Raw genomic sequence first — 16,772 nt, 5'->3', positions numbered from 1 at the left:
CCTTCTCCAGTGGACCACATTTTGTCAGAACTCTCTGCCATGACCTGTCCGTCTTGGGTGGCCCTGCACGGCATAGCTTATGGCTTCACTGAGTTACGCAAGCCCCTTCGCCACAACAAGGCAGTGATCCATGAAGGGGAGCTGAAGCCTAGCTTGTAGGATTTTGAGCATCACCTTGCTGGCATGTGAAATGAGCGCAATTGTACAGTAGTTTGAACACTCTTTGGCGTTGCCCTTCTTTGGAACTGGAATGTAAACTGATCTTTTCCAGTCTTGTGGCCACTGTTGAGTGTTCCAAATTTGTTGGCATATTGAGTGCAGCACTTTAACAGCATCATCTTTTAGGATTTTAAATAGCTCAGCTGGAAGACTTGTCATCTCCGCTAGCTTTGTTGTTAGTAATGCTTCCTAAGGCGCACTTGACTTCACTCTCGAGGATGTCCGGCTCAAGTTCAGTGACCGCACTATCATGGCTATCAGGGACATTAAGACCTTTCCTGTATAGTTCTTCTGTGTATTCTTGCCACCTCTTCTTAATCTCATCTGCTTCTGTTAAGTCCCTGCCTTCTCTGTCCTTTATCATGCCCGTCTTTGCACAAAACGTTCCCTTGATATCTCTGATTTTCTTGAAGAGATCTCTAGTCTTTCCTATTCTGTTGTTTTCCTCAATTTCTTTGCATTGTTCATTTAAGAAGGCCTTTTTGTCTCTCCTAGCTATTCTCTGGAACTCTGCATTCAGTTGGTTATATCTTCCCCTTTCTCCCTTGCTTTTCGCTTCCCTTCTTTTCTCAGCTGCTTGTAAAGCCTCATCAGACAGCCACTTTGCTTTCTTGCATTTCTTTTTCTTTGGGATGGATTGAGTTGCTGCCTCCTGAACAATGTTACGGACCTCCGTCCATAGTTCCTCAGGCAGTCTGTCTATCAGGTCTAATCCCTTAAATCTATTCCTCACCTCCACTGTATATTCATCAGGGATATGATTAGGTCATACCTCAATGGTTTAGTGGTTTTCCCGACGTTCTTCAATGTAAGCCGAAATTTTGCAAGAAGCAGCTCATGATCTGAGCCACAGTCAGCTCCAGGTCTTGTTTTTACTGTCTGTATAGAGCTTCTCCATCTTTGGCTGCAAAGTACATAATCAATCTGATTTTGATATTGACCATCTGGTGATGTCCATGTGTAAAGTCGCCTCTTCTGCTGTTGGAAAAGAGTACTATTGCACAAATTTCCCCTTGCTTTACTTCCCAACCTCTAGATTTGCCTAAATTTAGAGGCTGGGAATTAAAAGGAGGGAAATTTGCACAAGTTTAGAGGCTGGGAATTAATAAAAACAAACACAATAAGACCAATAATAAAACTAATAACATCATTTAAAAGAAAATGTATGAAAAATAATTTAAAAGCTACAACAATTCTAAAAGCAGAAGATAAATATCAAAATAGCTTTAAAAATCTGATCAGCTAAAAACTGTTGGGAAGAATTTCCTGACTTCCTTTCATCTGTACTTTAGAAAAACTGTGTGTTGGATAATCAGCCTTTAACCATATTGCAATAAAATACTGATTTCCATGACAAATACTTCAGATTGCAAAATCACCATGATCTTTCAGTTTATGATTTGACTTAGTTTTCATGTATTCTTTGTTCTAAAACTTTCTAAAACCATTCCAAAGAAGGTATTTTTCTTAGTCTTTCTCCATGAACCTATAATTATTGCCGTTTCCTATACTTTTCAGACGCTTGCGTTCTGATATATCTTACCTTGTACTTGTCCCAACATAAAACAGAAGGCTTTGTGTTTTTCCTATCCAGTGGCAACACTTAGGTAGGTTATATTTCTCATATGAAAAAATCATCTGTGTTTTTTCTTGACCTAGGCAACCTAAAACTTTTCAGCTCTTTAAACTTCTATGCATAAATAAACGCTGTCATTTGATTACTTCTGTAGTTATATTTTGAACTTCACTACCATTGCTATCTTCGTTTTGCTTTGTAATACTTAAGGTATTTTTTGTGAGGTCTCTTTCTTAAAATAAACTTTTTCACAGTCTTTAAAAACTGCTTTCAGCCATCTAAATTCAAGTTGTGACTTTGTCAAGATTTAAGGGGAGGGGCCAGCCCCCTACCACTTCCCTCCTCCTTTTGGGTTGTGAAATGTATTATGTAATGTTATGGTTTGTGTTTGTTTAAATTTCAACTAAAATATTGGTCCACTTAATGAAACCATCTCAACATATTCTGTATTTATTTTTTAATTATTATTACATTTATATCCCACCTTTTTTCCTCTTGCAAGGAACCCAAGGCGGCTTACATGGACCTCCTCCTCTCCATTTTATCCTCACAACAACCCTATGAGGTAGGTTAGGCTGAGAGTCAGTCACTGTCCCAAAGTCACCCAGTGAACTTCATAGCCAAGTGGGGACTAGAACCCAGATCTCCCAAGTCCCAGCCCAATACTAACCACTACACCTCAGTGGCAGCCTTGTCCAACCTGTCCCCCCCAATGTGTTAGATTACAACTTTCATTATCCCCACCCAGCATGGATATTGGCCATGCTGGCTGGGGATGGTGGGAGTTGTAGTGTTACACATCTGGAGGTTGCCTGGTTGGAGAAGGCTGTTACATGTCTTAAATTGGGCTGAGGAGTTGCATTGTGCATCATAACTCCTTGGGCCAGAAGTTTCTACACATTTCTCTGTTAGGGTAAGTATTTCTTGTTGCTTATACATGTTAAAGAGGAATGGAAAGCGTTGGAAACTATTTTGCCTACCTTAATTATGTTTAATTATTATAACATTATTATTATATAACATTATTATAACAAAGAAAAATCCATGCTGTATTTTAGGTGTATTTACTTCATTTTGAAGACGTGCAGATAAAATGAAAGAGAGGTAGTTTTCACAGGCACATTTGTTTAACTGCAAGTATGCTGTACATAGGTATATTTGGGCGAGGGGTTGTATACAAGAAAGATGATGACATGAGCATGAAAAATAATTTTAAACCCCAAGTATATTTAAAGTCAGAAGGGAAAGAGTTCCAGGTGTTTATGGAAAGCTTAAAGGACTCTGCTTTCACCATATGGTTTTCTTTAAAGGTATTTGTATTTTCCAAATCTGCACTGTATTACATTTGAAAGTGAAATTAAAGCTGCTGAAGTATTTGGCTACATTTCAGATGAATAACCTTTGAAACAATTCAGTAATGTGGAAAACGTACTTATAAGGGTAGATATTAGAATCTTACTGTTTATAATATTTTGCTCTCCAGAAAGTGTTAAATGTCCCAACCACAAGTTCAGAGCTTGCATTGCATGTTCTGGTCCATTACCCTCTGATTTACTGATTGATTGATTGATTGATTTGACAGACTGACTTTGACATGTGGACATTTACATTTAATTGCATTTGAGAAATGCCTTACCCTGCTCTACGTTTTTAATTGCTGCCTCAGTTTATCATTAATGTTATGGTTTTATTGTACATTTTAATGTTCTTTGATGTTAGCTCTTTATTGCCATGGAATCTATTGGATGAAGTGTGGTATACAAATCTTTTCAATAAATAAATAAAGAAATAAGTTCACTACTGATGGTTTTTGGCCAAGTGAAGTTCAGGAACTCTCTTCTTATTTAAGGAAAACATGGTGATTGTGATGTTTTGGATTTTGTCATGAGAACTACACTGAGAACTGCTAAACCTTTTAACTATAAAACAAATATAGAACAAATATATGTGACAATAACATGGGGGCTTCTTCTCAGGGGAATTGCTAGGTACTAAAAAGACCTATGCCAGGGCTCATATTTGTATAAAATGTGCGCATGCAAATTTATATGTACATATGCACATTTAGAAATAATTACTAGACTTGAAATTTTACTTAAGGAAACAAATTTCCCATCCAAATCAGCCCAAATAAATTATTCAGTTAATTTGTACCCCATCCCAGATCACCCAAATAATTACTCTTATTAATTTCCCACCCAAGTGATCCAGTTTCTCCTCCAAAATCAATTTGCCTTGAATTAATTACCTCCATTAATAAACTTCATTACTACCCTCAATAAAATTTAAAATAAATAGGGTACAATGGCACAATTCCCATTGGGGGGTGAGGACATTCTTACTATGAGATGAAGTCACTGGCGGTGGCTTTCTTCCCTCCTTTCTTTCTTTAACTTAGTTGAGCTGTGCTGCAAGTGGTGTAGTCAGGGCTCTAGGGTTGAAGCACTGGGACTTTCTGATTAGCAGGGATGATGACATCATCTGCCCCTCCCTCAGGCTTCCTGTCCCTTCTGAGCTCAGCTGCCCTGTTTTAATGCAAAGTATTTTGGGGTAGCTTCCTGTTGAATGGGCAATTAAGACCTATTAGCTTTATAAACCCCTTCATGGATCACTGCCTTGTTGTGTCGAAGGGGCTTGCGTAACTCAGTGAAGCCATAAGCTATGCCATGCAGGGCCACCCAAGACGGACAGGTCATGGCGGAGAGTTCTGACAAAATGTGGTCCACTGGAGAAGGAAATGGCAACCCACTCCAGTATTCCTGCCAAGAAAACCCCATGGAATGTATCACAAGGCTAAAAGAGATGACGCCGGAAGATGAGCCCCTCAGGTCGGAAGGTGTCCAATAAACTACTGGGGAAGAGCAGAGGGAATTTCCAAGTAGCTCCAGAAAGAGTGAAGCGGCTGGGCCAAAGCCGAAAGGACACTCAGCTGTGGATGTGTCTGGTGGTGAAAAGAAAATCCGATGCTGTAAAGAACAATATTGTTTAGGAACCTGGAATGTCAGATCAATGAATCAAGGTAAGCTGGAGGTGGTCAAACATGAGATGGCAAGATTGAACATCGACATCTTGGGAAACAGCAAACTAAACTGGACAAGCATGGGCGAATTTAATTCAGGTAACCATCATATCTACTACTGTGGGCAAGAATCCCTTAGAAGAAATGGAGTCGCACTCATAGTCAACAAAAGGGTGGGAAAAGCAGTACTGGGGTACAATCTTAAAAACGACAGAATGATCTCAATACGAATCCAAGGCAAACCATTCAACATCACAGTAATTCAAGTCTATACCCCAACCACTGAGGCCGAAGAAGCTGAGGTTGATCGGTTCTATGAAGACCTACAACACCTTCTAGAACTAACACCAAAAAAAGATGTCCTCTTCATCACAGGGGATTGGAATGCTAAAGTAGGAAGTCAAGAAATCACCAGGATAACAGGCAGGCATGGCCTTGATGTACAAAATGAAGCAGGACAAAAGCTAATAAGAGTTTTGCCAAGAGAACACGCTGATCATAGCAAACACTCTTTTCCAACAGCACAAGAGACGACTCTACACATGGACATCACCAGATGGTCAATATCGAAATCAGATTGATTATGTCCTTTGCAGCCAAAGATGGAGAAGCTCTATACAGTCAGTAAAAACAAGACCTGGAGCTGACTGTGGCTCAGATCATGAGCTTCTTGTTGCAAAATTTCGGCTTAAATTGAAGAACGTAGGGAAAACCACTAAATCATTCAGGTATGACCTCAATCATATCCCTTATGAATATACAGAGAGCCAGGGCCTGCAGGAGAAGCCACCACCACCACCACCGGGGAAGAGGCGTGCTTGCCACCGCTGGGCCTGCTGCTGCTGCCGCCGCTGGGCCTGCTGCCGCCGCCGCTGCCACCACCACCAGGCCTTCCTTGTGGACTTCTGCCTGGCAGACTGCCAGTCCCTGCAGGACCAGGCCCCCAGGTACCGAGCCAGCTGTGCTGCTCCACCTGCCCCTCCCTGGAGGGGCTACATAAGCTGGCTGGCTGAGGTGGCCTGGGAGAGCCAGGGCCTGCAGGAGAAGCCACCACCACCACCACCAGGGAAGAGGCGTGCTTGCCACCGCTGGGCCTGCTGCTGCTGCCGCCGCTGGGCCTGCTGCCGCCGCCGCTGCCACCACCACCAGGCCTTCCTTGTGGACTTCTGCCTGGCAGACCGCCAGTCCCTGCAGGACCAGGCCCCCAGGTACCGAGCCAGCTGTGCTGCTCCACCTGCCCCTCCCTGGAGGGGCTACATAAGCTGGCTGGCTGAGGTGGCCTGGGAGAGCCAGGGCCTGCAGGAGAAGCCACCACCACCACCACCACCGGGGAAGAGGCGTGCTTGCCACCGCTGGGCCTGCTGCTGCTGCCGCCGCTGGGCCTGCTGCCGCCGCCGCTGCCACCACCACCAGGCCTTCCTTGTGGACTCCTGCCTGGCATTTTTAAGGGGATTTTAATTGTTTTATTTGTTGTTTTATTTTGTTGGGGGGGATTTTGTTGTGTTTTTAGGGGTGGGTAGCCTGCCTGATAGGCGGGAGCGAGGGGGCATGTGTCCACCTGATGGAGGCAGTGGGGGGAGTGTTGGGGGCCAGCACATACCGAGGCTGGGCGGCAGGCGCTGGCGGAGCGCTAGGGGCAGGCCATGCCAGCTAAGGGGAACAAGGGAGAGATGTGTAGTATCTGTCCCCTGCTCCGGGCCTGTCCAGAGCCAAAGGATGGCTGGGGGAGGCGTGACCCCATCTTCTGGCCTTCGTTTGCTGCTCTGCAATGCCAGGTCTGTTACCCAGAAAACCTCCCTCATCCATGACATGATCCTGGATGAGGGTGCAGACCTGGCATGTATTACGGAGACCTGGCTGGCCGAGGCTGCTGCTCCAACCCCTGCAGCCATGTGTCCAGCTGGATTTTCGTATGCACAGCAGCCGAGGGCTGGGGATCGGGGAGGGGGAGTGGCTGTTATCTACCGAGAGTCCTTGGTCTTCACCAGACCCCCTCTCCGGGAGACCAAGGTTGCTGAGTGCATGTACTGGAGGTTGGGCCCGAAGGGCAGTCTGGGGATTCTGCTCGTCTACCGTCCACCCCGCTGCACGACTGACTCCCTGGCCGAGGTGCTTGAGGTGGTCTCTGATGTGCGTGTACAGTCCCCTAACTTACTGGTGTTGGGGGACTTCAACGTACATTCGGAGGCCATCCTCACAGGAGCACCTCGGGACTTCATGGAGACCATGGCCTCCTGGGAGCTGCACCATATTCTAACTGGGCCCACCCATGTAGCCGGTCATGCACTAGACCTTGTGTTTGTTTCTGGAGAAGCGGGGAGTGATCTGGAAGTCGGGGGTATATCCACCACCCCCTTGTCATGGACAGATCACTATCTGGTGATGTTGGACTTCTCGGTTCCACAACCCCTCCGCAGGGGTGGAGGACCCATTAAAATGGTCCGCCCCAGGCGTCTTATGGATCCAAATGGATTCCTGAACGCGCTTGGGGATTCTCTGGGGCATGCCAACGGCCACTCGGTCGAGACCCTGGTGGGTGGCTGGAATGCCGCAATCACTGGGGCATTAGATCAGGTGGCTCCGAAACGCCCTCTCCCCCTGAACAGGGCTCGGACTGCACCATGGTTCAATCCGCGGTTACGAGCTCTGAAACAGGAGGTGAGACGGCTAGAGCGCCGGTGGCGGAAGTCTCGCTCCAAAGACGATCAGACACGGGCTAGAGCTGTATCTTCAGCCTATCACGTGGCGGTGAAGGCAGCAAAAAAGGAATATTATGCTGCCTCCATCGCGTCTGCAGAGTGCTGCCCCAGGAGGCTGTTCCAAGTGGTCCGGAGCCTGGTCGGTCCTGTGGCTCCGGAACCACTGGAGCATTCTAAGGCCTCCTGTGAGGCTTTGGCAAGGCACTTTGCAGATAAAATTGATCAGATTAGGTGTGTTACTCTGCACACTGTGGATACAGTTAGTGAGCAAGAGGCGGCCTGTGGCAAACCGGTTTTGTAGGATCGGTTCCAGCTTCTTCCTCCTGATGAAGTGGACAAGGTGCTTTCATCTGTAAGGCCGACCACCTGCTTACTTGATCCTTGCCCATCTTGGCTCATTATGAGCTGCAGAGAGAGACTGGGTGAGGGGATCAAGGCGGTGGTGAACGCCTCCCTTGAGGAGGGAGTGATGCCATCAGCCCTCAAGGAGGCAGTGATAAGACTGCTCTTAAAGAAGCCCTCCTTGGATCCTCAAGTTCTGAACAACTTTCGCCCAGTCTCAAATTTGCCATTTTTGGGCAAGGTGATTGAGCGGGTGGTGGCGGTGCAGTTGAAGGCACACTTGGAAGAAACTGATTATCTAGACCCATTTCAGTCGGGCTTCAGGCCTGGGCATGGGACAGAAACGGCCTTGGTTGCCTTGGTGGATGATATGAGGAGGGCTCTGGATAGGGGTGAATGCTCCTTCCTTGTTCTCCTCGACCTCTCAGCGGCTTTTGATACTGTTGACCACGGTATCCTCCTGGACCGCCTGGAGGGGTTGGGCATTGGAAACACTGTATTGCGGTGGTTCCAGTCCTTCCTCTCTGGCAGGTACCAGAGGGTAGCACTGGGAGAGGAGGTTTCGGACCCGTGGCCACTTACTTGTGGGGTGCCACAGGGTTCCATCCTCTCCCCGATGCTATTTAACATCTATGTGAAGCCACTGGGGGCTATCAGCAGGAGGTTTGGGGTACAGTGTCATCAATATGCGGATGACACTCAGCTCTACCTCTCATTCAAATCTTCACCAAGGTTGGCCGTAGAATCCCTGTCCAAATGTCTGGAGACGGTGAGTGGCTGGATGGGGAGGAATAAGCTGAAGCTGAACCCTGACAAGACCGAGGTACTTTTGGTGGGAGACAAGAGGAGGCTGGGGGATGTTGACCTGGTGTTGAATGGGGTACGGCTACCCTTGAAAGACCAGGTCCGCAGCCTGGGGGTCATTTTGGACTCCCAGCTGTCCATGGAGGCTCAGGTGTCAGCTGTGAGCCGGACAGCGCTGTATCAACTCCATCTGATACGGCGGCTGCGCCCCTACCTTCCCGACCATCTGCTCCCATCGGTAGTACATGCCCTGGTCTCCTCTCGTTTAGACTACTGTAATGCGCTCTACGTGGGGTTACCCTTGAAGACGGTTCGGAAACTGCAGCTGGTACAGAACGCGGCGGCTCGCCTGATTAAAGGCAGCCGCCGGCGAGATCACATCACTCCAGTGCTGAAGGAGTTGCACTGCTTACCAGTTGTTTTGCGGGCCAAATTCAAGGTGTTGGTTTTGACCTTTAAAACCCTATATGGTTCCGGCCCAGCCTATCTTAAGGAGCGCCTCCAGCAACACCAGACAGGCCGCTTAACAAGATCAGCCTCGGATGGCCTTCTCTCTGTCCCATCAGCCAGGACAGCTAGACTGGTGGGGACGAGGGAGAGGGCCTTTTCTGTGGTGGCCCCCACTCTGTGGAACTCCCTCCCTAGGGAACTCCGTCATGCCCCCTCTTTAATGAGCTTCCGTCGTGCATTAAAAACATGGTTGTTCAGGCAGGCATTTGGGGTGGGTTAGGGTATTTTTTTTAAAAAAAAAATTTATGGTAAAATTTTATTGTTTTAAATTGTTTATGGTGGGTTGTACATCGCCCAGAGTGGCTGGGTGACCAGTCAGATGGGCGATTAATAAATTTAATAAATAAATAAATAAATAAATAAATAAATACAGTGGAGGTGAGGAATAGATTTAAGGGATTAGACCTGATAGACAGAGTGCCTGAGGAACTATGGACGGAGGTCCGTCACATTGTTCAGGAGGCAGCAACGAAATCCATCCCAAAGAAAAAGAAATGCAAGAAAGCCAAGTGGCTGTCTGATGAGGCTTTTCAAGTAGCTGACGAAAGAAGGGAAGCGAAAAGCAAGGCAGAAAGGGGAAGATATATCCAAGTGAATGCAGATTTCCAGAGAATAGCAAGGAGAGAAAAGAAGGCCTTCTTAAATGAACAATGCAAAGAAATCTAGGAAAACAACAGAATGGGAAAGACTAGAGATCTTTTCAAGAAAATTGGAGATCTCAAGGGAACGTTTTGTGCCAAGACGGGCATGATAAAGGACAAAGAAGGCAGGTACCTAACAGAAGCAGATGAGATTAAGAAGAGGTGGCAAGAATACACAGAAGAACTATACAGGAAAGATCTGAATGTCCCTGATAGCCATGATAGTGCGGTCACTGAACTTGAGCCGGACATCCTCGAGAGTGAAGTCAAGTGGGCCTTAGGAAGCATTACTAACAACAAAGCTAGCGGAGATGACAGTCTTCCAGCTGAGCTATTTAAAATCCTAAAAGATGATGCTGTTAAAGTGCTGCACTCAATATGCCAACAAATTTGGAACACTCAACAGTGGCCACAAGACTGGAAAAGGTCAGTTTACATTCCAATTCCAAAGAAGGGCAACGCCAAAGAGTGTTCAAACTACCGTACAATTGCGCTCATTTCACATGCCAGCAAGGTGATGCTCAAAATCCTACAAGCTAGGCTTCAGCAGTATGCGAACCAAGAACTACCAGAAGTACAAGGTGGGTTTCGAAGAGGCAGAGGAACTAGAGATCAAATCACCAACAATCGCTGGATCATGGAGAAAGCAAGAGAATTCCAGAAAAACGTCTATTTCTGCTTCATTGACTATGCTCAAGCGTTTGATTGTGTGGATCACAACAAACTCTGGCAAATTCTGAAAGAGATGGGAGTACCAAACCACCTTACCTGTCTCCTGAGAAACCTGTACGAGGGTCAAGAAGCAACAGTAAGAACCAGACATGGAATAACCGATTGGTTCCAAATTGGGAAAGGAGTACGACAAGGCTGCGTATTGTTGCCCTGCTTATTTAACTTATATGCAGAGTACATCATGAGAAACGCCGGGTTGTATGAATCGCAGGTCAGAATAAAGATTGCTGGGAGAATTATCAACAACCTCAGATACGCAGACGACACCACCCTAATGGCAGAAAGCGAAGAGGATCTAAAGAGCCTCTTGTTGAGGGTGGAAGAGGAGAGTGCAAAGCTCTTTTGAAACTCAACATTAACAAAACTAAGATCATGGCATCTGGCCCCATCACTTCCTGGCATATGGAAAGGGAAGAAATGGAAGCAGTGACAGATGTTATTTTCTTGGGCTCCAAGATCACCGCAGACGGTGACTGTAGCCATGAAATTAAAAGATGCTTGCTCCTTGGGAGGAAAGCTATGGCAAAGCTAGACAGCATAGTAAGAAGCAGAGACATCACCTTGCCGACAAAGGTCCGTCTAATCAAAGCTATGCTTTTCCCAGTAGTAATGTATGGCTGTGAGAGCTGGACTATAAGGAAGGCTGAGCGCCGAAGAATTGATGCTTTTGAACTGTGGTGCTGGAGAAGAGTCTTATGAGTCCCCTGGACTGCAAGGAGGTCAAATCAGTCCATCCTAAAGGAAATCAACCCTGAGTGCTCATTGGAAGGACAGATACTGAAACTGAAGCTCAAATATTTTGGCCACCTAATGCGAAGAGAAAACTCCCTGGAAAAGACCCTGATGCTGGGAAAGACGGAAGGCAAAAGGGGAAGGGGACGGCAGAGGATAAGATGGCTAGATAGTATCACTGATGCAATGAATATGAACTTGAGCACACTACGGGAGAGAGCGCAGGACAGGAAGGCCTGGCGTGCTATGGTCCATGGGGTCTTGAAGAGTCGGACACAACTGAACGACTGAACAACAACAAGATGTAGAAATGGCCAGATGCTTCCTGAAAGGGACCTGGGGAATCCAGAAGTGCCAGTGGAACATGGTTGAGGCTAGTATTACCAGCGGGGGAGGGACACAGACTTCATTTAAAAAATACACAATTCGTTGAAGCCTTCTTCAGCTTAGATGGTACAAATGAGTTCCACTTCCATGGCAATTAGCCGTGTAACTATGATATTCAGTGATTTAAAAAACCTGCCATTTTAAGACTGCAATTAAGACGATCTCATGTTGGCTCAAGCTCCACAAAGCCAGGAAATTGGAGGCTTAGGCTGATGCTTTAACAGATGTGCTCTGTGATAGTAATGATGTTGTGCAATTTCATAAATTGTGCTTGTTTGCAGCTTATCCTCCATGCACCCACAGTTTTCCTTGGTCTTTCAGGCCCAAATCCAGATGGGGAGGATGGAGTGCTTGGGAACAGCAAATATGCCCCACATTGTCCTGGTCCTGTATTGTTTTATGAAGTTTCTTAACCTTACAGTATAGCTAGAGGAATCCTTCTGTGAATTGACCCATACCTGTTTGTTGCTTGGCCTAGCTTTGTTGTTTTGAGATCTCAGTTGCTGTGAGATCTAAGATGTGTGGAACACCTTTTTATTTGTTTAGACACACATTCAGAAAATTAAGTGACATTTTTATGCATCAAAATGTGTCTGTTGATGGTCTGTTATATCAAAACCACCCGTCACTGTTAAACTACTTAGTTACATCAATTATGTATGTGTTTGTTGATAAGTACCGTACTCTGAATTTATGCTTACTGAGTTCTGGAGATAGGACTGGTTGAAGTATCACAGTGGGAATTCAGGATATGTATCCGGGTATAGTAGGGTCAGAATCTTGAATCTGCCATCTCAAACTCTGTCGCCATCTAATTTATGTGTGAATAAAGTGGCTAACTTGACAAGCTGAGGTTTACATTTAGAAAAATGTCTCAGCTGTAGACCAGACCTCAGTGATTTTACTTTTATCTGGGGCAGTTGCACAGTGAAGTCAAAGAGAACAGATGTGCTGTCAAAATAAATGATCATCATTGGTCTGTGGTACTTCTATAAAAAGCAGAGAGCATCTTAGCAAGGGAGCCAAGCTTTTTTTTTTTAAAACTTATGGAAACCCCCTGACTTATGCAGATGCTGCACTTCTGCTTTCACAAGGTTTCTTGTGTTGTACTTTTTCCTAGCTGTTGATGTTGATAAGACATTCTTATACCTTTTCTTGTTGAATTCTGGAATTCTGAAAAAAATAACTCCAGATGTTTGCTGGATGAGCTCCAAATTGAGGAGGACAGATGTAGATCTATGGGGAAATGAGACAGTTGGTCAACAGTATCTTTTCAAGCGCTACTGAAATGTTGGCAGAGTCTTGCAAGGGAGCTGCTATCGTGTAATCCTGGTTTCAAAACAGACATGTTAATTGAAAAACCTTTTCATATGTATTATGACATGTTTTGTTTTTCCGAACCCCAGTTCCCAGAGAAAGCGATATTCGTTAAGTAGTTACTCTATTTACTTTTCTTTTTACTTTTACCACAAGGAAAATTTATAATATCCTGAGTGTCCAGCAAACATTTGCCTGCATTTAGGTGTAATTTTGGTTAGATTCAGCAAATGAAGCTGTGCCTAGTTAGTAAATAAATGCGGGAAGTTAGACGATACTGGAATTGGGTATGTAGCTTGCATCCCTTTCAGTCATCTTGACCTAGTCATAGTGGAGGTGTTATGAATTGGCAGAAAACCTAGAGTAGGTTGTACTCATATTAGTATGTGTGGTTGTTTTCTGGGTTTTTGAGCAGACATCCTCAGTGAGTTTTAAACATGCTTTCTTCTGAATGAGAAGAATCCATGAAATATGTCCACCACCCTCCTTTTTCGGTTGGTACATATTGTATTGACTCAGCTGGTTCCACTGTGCTGCTGCACCAAGCTACAAAATACATTAGCCCTAGCAGAGGGGCAAAAAACAATTTAGCCTCAAAAACACTCCTTCCTAAAGATGGAATAGTGGAACAAAGTGTTTCTGTTCTGTAGAAGAGGAACAAGTTTATTTGAAAGAAAAGAGGAGCTATGGGGAAGAAGCCAGAGAAGGGCAACCATATGAGAAGGCCTTCCCAGAAAAAGAAGTGTGCTAAACTGTTAATAAAACCCTTTACCATTCATGAAAGATCTATGTGGAATACAGTTAAGGGTAACAAACCCACATGAGTCTGTGTAAACGTATCCCAAGTGTTCAGGTTACAGCAGTATTTCTTGACTTCTATTTTTTCCCCAAAGCTTCTAGCTTATTTGAAAGTAACTACAGAGCAAATAATGTGGCTTCATTAGTTGTCTTTAGAATAGAATAACTGATTGGCATTCCCTTCCAAAATAATGTTGTTAGTACTTATAGGCTATGATCAAATCGATCGAAACCATTTGTGAGCCTAGTATCCCACTTGGGGAAGAGAATTCATGTAAGGCTTCCAGACAGCAGGCCTGGCATCAGTACTTGACATCTTTGGGCATCTGCTAATGGCTCATCACTGCTGATATCTGCAGACTGGGCTCACCCTTGAGGGTGTGCTGTCAGCAGGACTCCAGATGGAACTTTTTCAGAGGCTTACTTGAACCTGGAGCTGGTCCTGCCAGGAGGCAAGGCATCAGGAAAATACCTGCGAGAAATCCCCAACCCACACTGGGTGCTACTTCTAAATTTATTTATTTAAAATATTTCTTGGCCACCTTTCATGGCAGAAGCCCACCCAAGGTGGCTTACAGCTATGAACTACATAGAACAGTTAAAATATTAAAAGTGATAAAAAAATAAAAACAATAAAAACAACAATAAAAGCCAACAGTAAAACCAGCAACAACGATAACGGCAGTAACAGCAACAATAGCAGTCATTTCAAGAGAAGGCCAAGGTAAAATAATATATTTTCAAGGCCTTCCTAAAAGCCTGCAAAGATGGACCTCTGATGGCAACTTGTTCCACAGGTGTGGGGCCACTGCGGAGAAGGCCCTCTCACGTGTGATCACCCACCTGACTGCCCTCACAAGTGGGCAAGTGAGAAGGGCTTCTCTTTCTGATCTTAAAGTACGGGCAGGCTGATATGGGTGAAGGCGGTCATTCAACTTGGTCCCAAATGGTTTAAGGCTTTAAAGGTCAAACCCAGCCCTTTGAATTGGGCTTGGAAACACACCGGTAACCAGTGCAGCTGATGCAGTATAGGCATTATGTGGTCGAATTGCCTTGCACCCACCAATACTTGGGCGTCCACATTCTGCATGAGCTGAAGTTTCTGAACCATCTTCAAAGGCAGCCCCATGTATAGTGCATTACAGTAGTCCAGCCTGGATGTGACTAGTGCGTGGATATCTGAAGCAAGGTCCATCCTCTCCAGACAGGGCCGCAGCTGGTGTATCAGCCTAAACTGGTAAGAAGCACTTCTGGACACTGCAGCCACTTGGGCTTCCCCAGTTAGCTCAGAGTCCAGGAGGACTCCCAGACTGCGTACTTGGTCTTTTAGGGTAATGCAACCCCATCTAAGACCAATGGTAAACCTCCATCTGGAGTAGTTGTTTTCCTAACCCACAGTACCTCTGCCTTGTCTGGATTACGTTTCAGCTTGTTCACCCTCATCCACCCCAAAACAGCCTCCAGTTCAAGAGTTCCACAGCCTCCCTGGGATCAGGGATGTACGAAAGTGACTTACCTTTCGTGGATTATGTTGATGGTGGGGGGGGCGTTCTGTCCCTCCCCCTAGAATCCTGGACGGGGGGGAGGCGATCCGTTCCTCCCCCCCAGAATCCTCGATGGCCGGCTGTGCTCCGCGGCAGCTCCGCGGAGCAGCCGGCCAGGCCCAGCCCAGAGCTGTCTGCAGCCGGATTTCCGGCCGCGGAGGGCTCTAGGGAAAAAAACAAAACAAAACCGCGTATGCAGATGGCGGCGGCTATGGCCGCCGCCATTTGCGTTCCTTATTTTTGGCCGTTTGAATCTACGTAAATATTTATGTAGACTATGAAGGCGAAAATAAAGGGGAATGCAAATAGCGTAGCGGGCGCTATTTGTGTCCCTTTTTGATACACCATTTTAGCCTACGTAAATCTTTACGTAGGCTAAAACGGCGAATCAAAAAGGGACGCAAATAGCGCCCGCTACGCTATTTGCGTTCCCCTTTATATTCACCATCATAGTCTACATAAATATTTACGTAGACTAAGACGGCCAAAACTAAGGAACGCAAATGGCGGCGGCCATAGCCGCCGCCATTTGCGTAAAAGGTTTTGTTTTTTAAACCCACCCAGCCATGATAGGCTACGTAAAGATTTATGTAGCCTATTACGTCGTGTTTTTTTTTTTTTTTAAACCCAGCCATGATAGGCTACGTAAATCTTTACATAGCCTATCACGTCTTTTTTTTTTTTTTTTACAAGACTGGAAAGGGTGGTGGCGGCAGCAGCTGGTCAGAAGACCAGCCACCGCCACAGGAGCTGCCGCCTGGAAGATCCGCCCCAGGTAAGTCTCGTCCCGGGGGGGATCCACGGGGGGGCGGGGGGGTGGCAGGCCGTTCTGCCACGGAGTTCGGGGGGCCGAATGCACTGGCATTCAGCCTCACTGAGATCCGTGGCGGAATTCTCGGACATCCCTACCTGGGATGTGCAGATGGAAATGAGAGGTAGAGCTGAGTATCATCCACATACTGATGACATTTCAGCCCAAACCTCCTAATGACTTCCCCCAGCGGTTTTGTTTAGATGGTAAAAAGCATGTGGGACGAGATAGAACCTTGAGGCACCGCACAGACTAATGGTGATGGGGTGGAACAGAAGTCCCCCAGCACCACCTTCTGAGACCACTCCTCCAGAAAGGACTGGAACCACCTTAAAACTGTGCCTACCAAACTCAATCCAGATAAATGATCCAGAAAGATACCATGGTCGATGGTATTGAAAGCTTCTGAGAGGTCCAGAAGAACCAACGGGGTTGCACTCCCCCCATCCATTCCCCGGTTTAAGTCATCAACCAGGGCGACCAAGGCTGTTTCCATCCCATAACCAGGCCTGAAGCGTGACTGGAATGGATCGAAGTAATCACTTTCATCCAAAGCGGCTTGGAGTTGTGAGGCTACCACACGCTCCAGCACCTTGCCCAAGAATGGGAAATTTGACACAGGGCAGTAGTTATCCAAGACC

At 45.9% G+C, this 16,772-nt stretch overlaps 1 protein-coding gene across 26 annotated transcripts in view; it reads left to right on the top strand.

Annotated features, from left to right (window-relative positions):
* The window catches only part of RAD51B (RAD51 paralog B), a 575,587-nt gene that overhangs the window by 159,213 nt on the left and 399,602 nt on the right, over positions 1 to 16,772 (top strand). For 3 of the 26 annotated variants that reach the window (XR_014789868.1, XM_084848164.1, XM_084848114.1), the window contains one exon: positions 2,298 to 2,360. The exons of the other annotated variants lie outside the window; for them this stretch is intronic. Coding sequence is in view for 2 of the 3 variants with exons in the window: in XM_084848164.1 (XP_084704290.1) it covers positions 2,298 to 2,360 (63 nt within the window). In the remaining variant the exon portion in view is untranslated. The remainder of the gene's footprint in view (positions 1 to 2,297; positions 2,361 to 16,772) is intronic. 26 annotated transcript variants of the gene reach the window in all.

The sequence above is a fragment of the Heloderma suspectum genome, chromosome 1 (assembly GCF_057233095.1).
Source record: "Heloderma suspectum isolate Gila_16-S chromosome 1, 16-S_ref, whole genome shotgun sequence".
NCBI classification, from domain to species: Eukaryota; Metazoa; Chordata; class Lepidosauria; order Squamata; family Helodermatidae; genus Heloderma; species Heloderma suspectum.
Note: the sequence above shows the minus strand (reverse complement) of the source record. Positions and strands in the feature narration are given on the sequence as shown.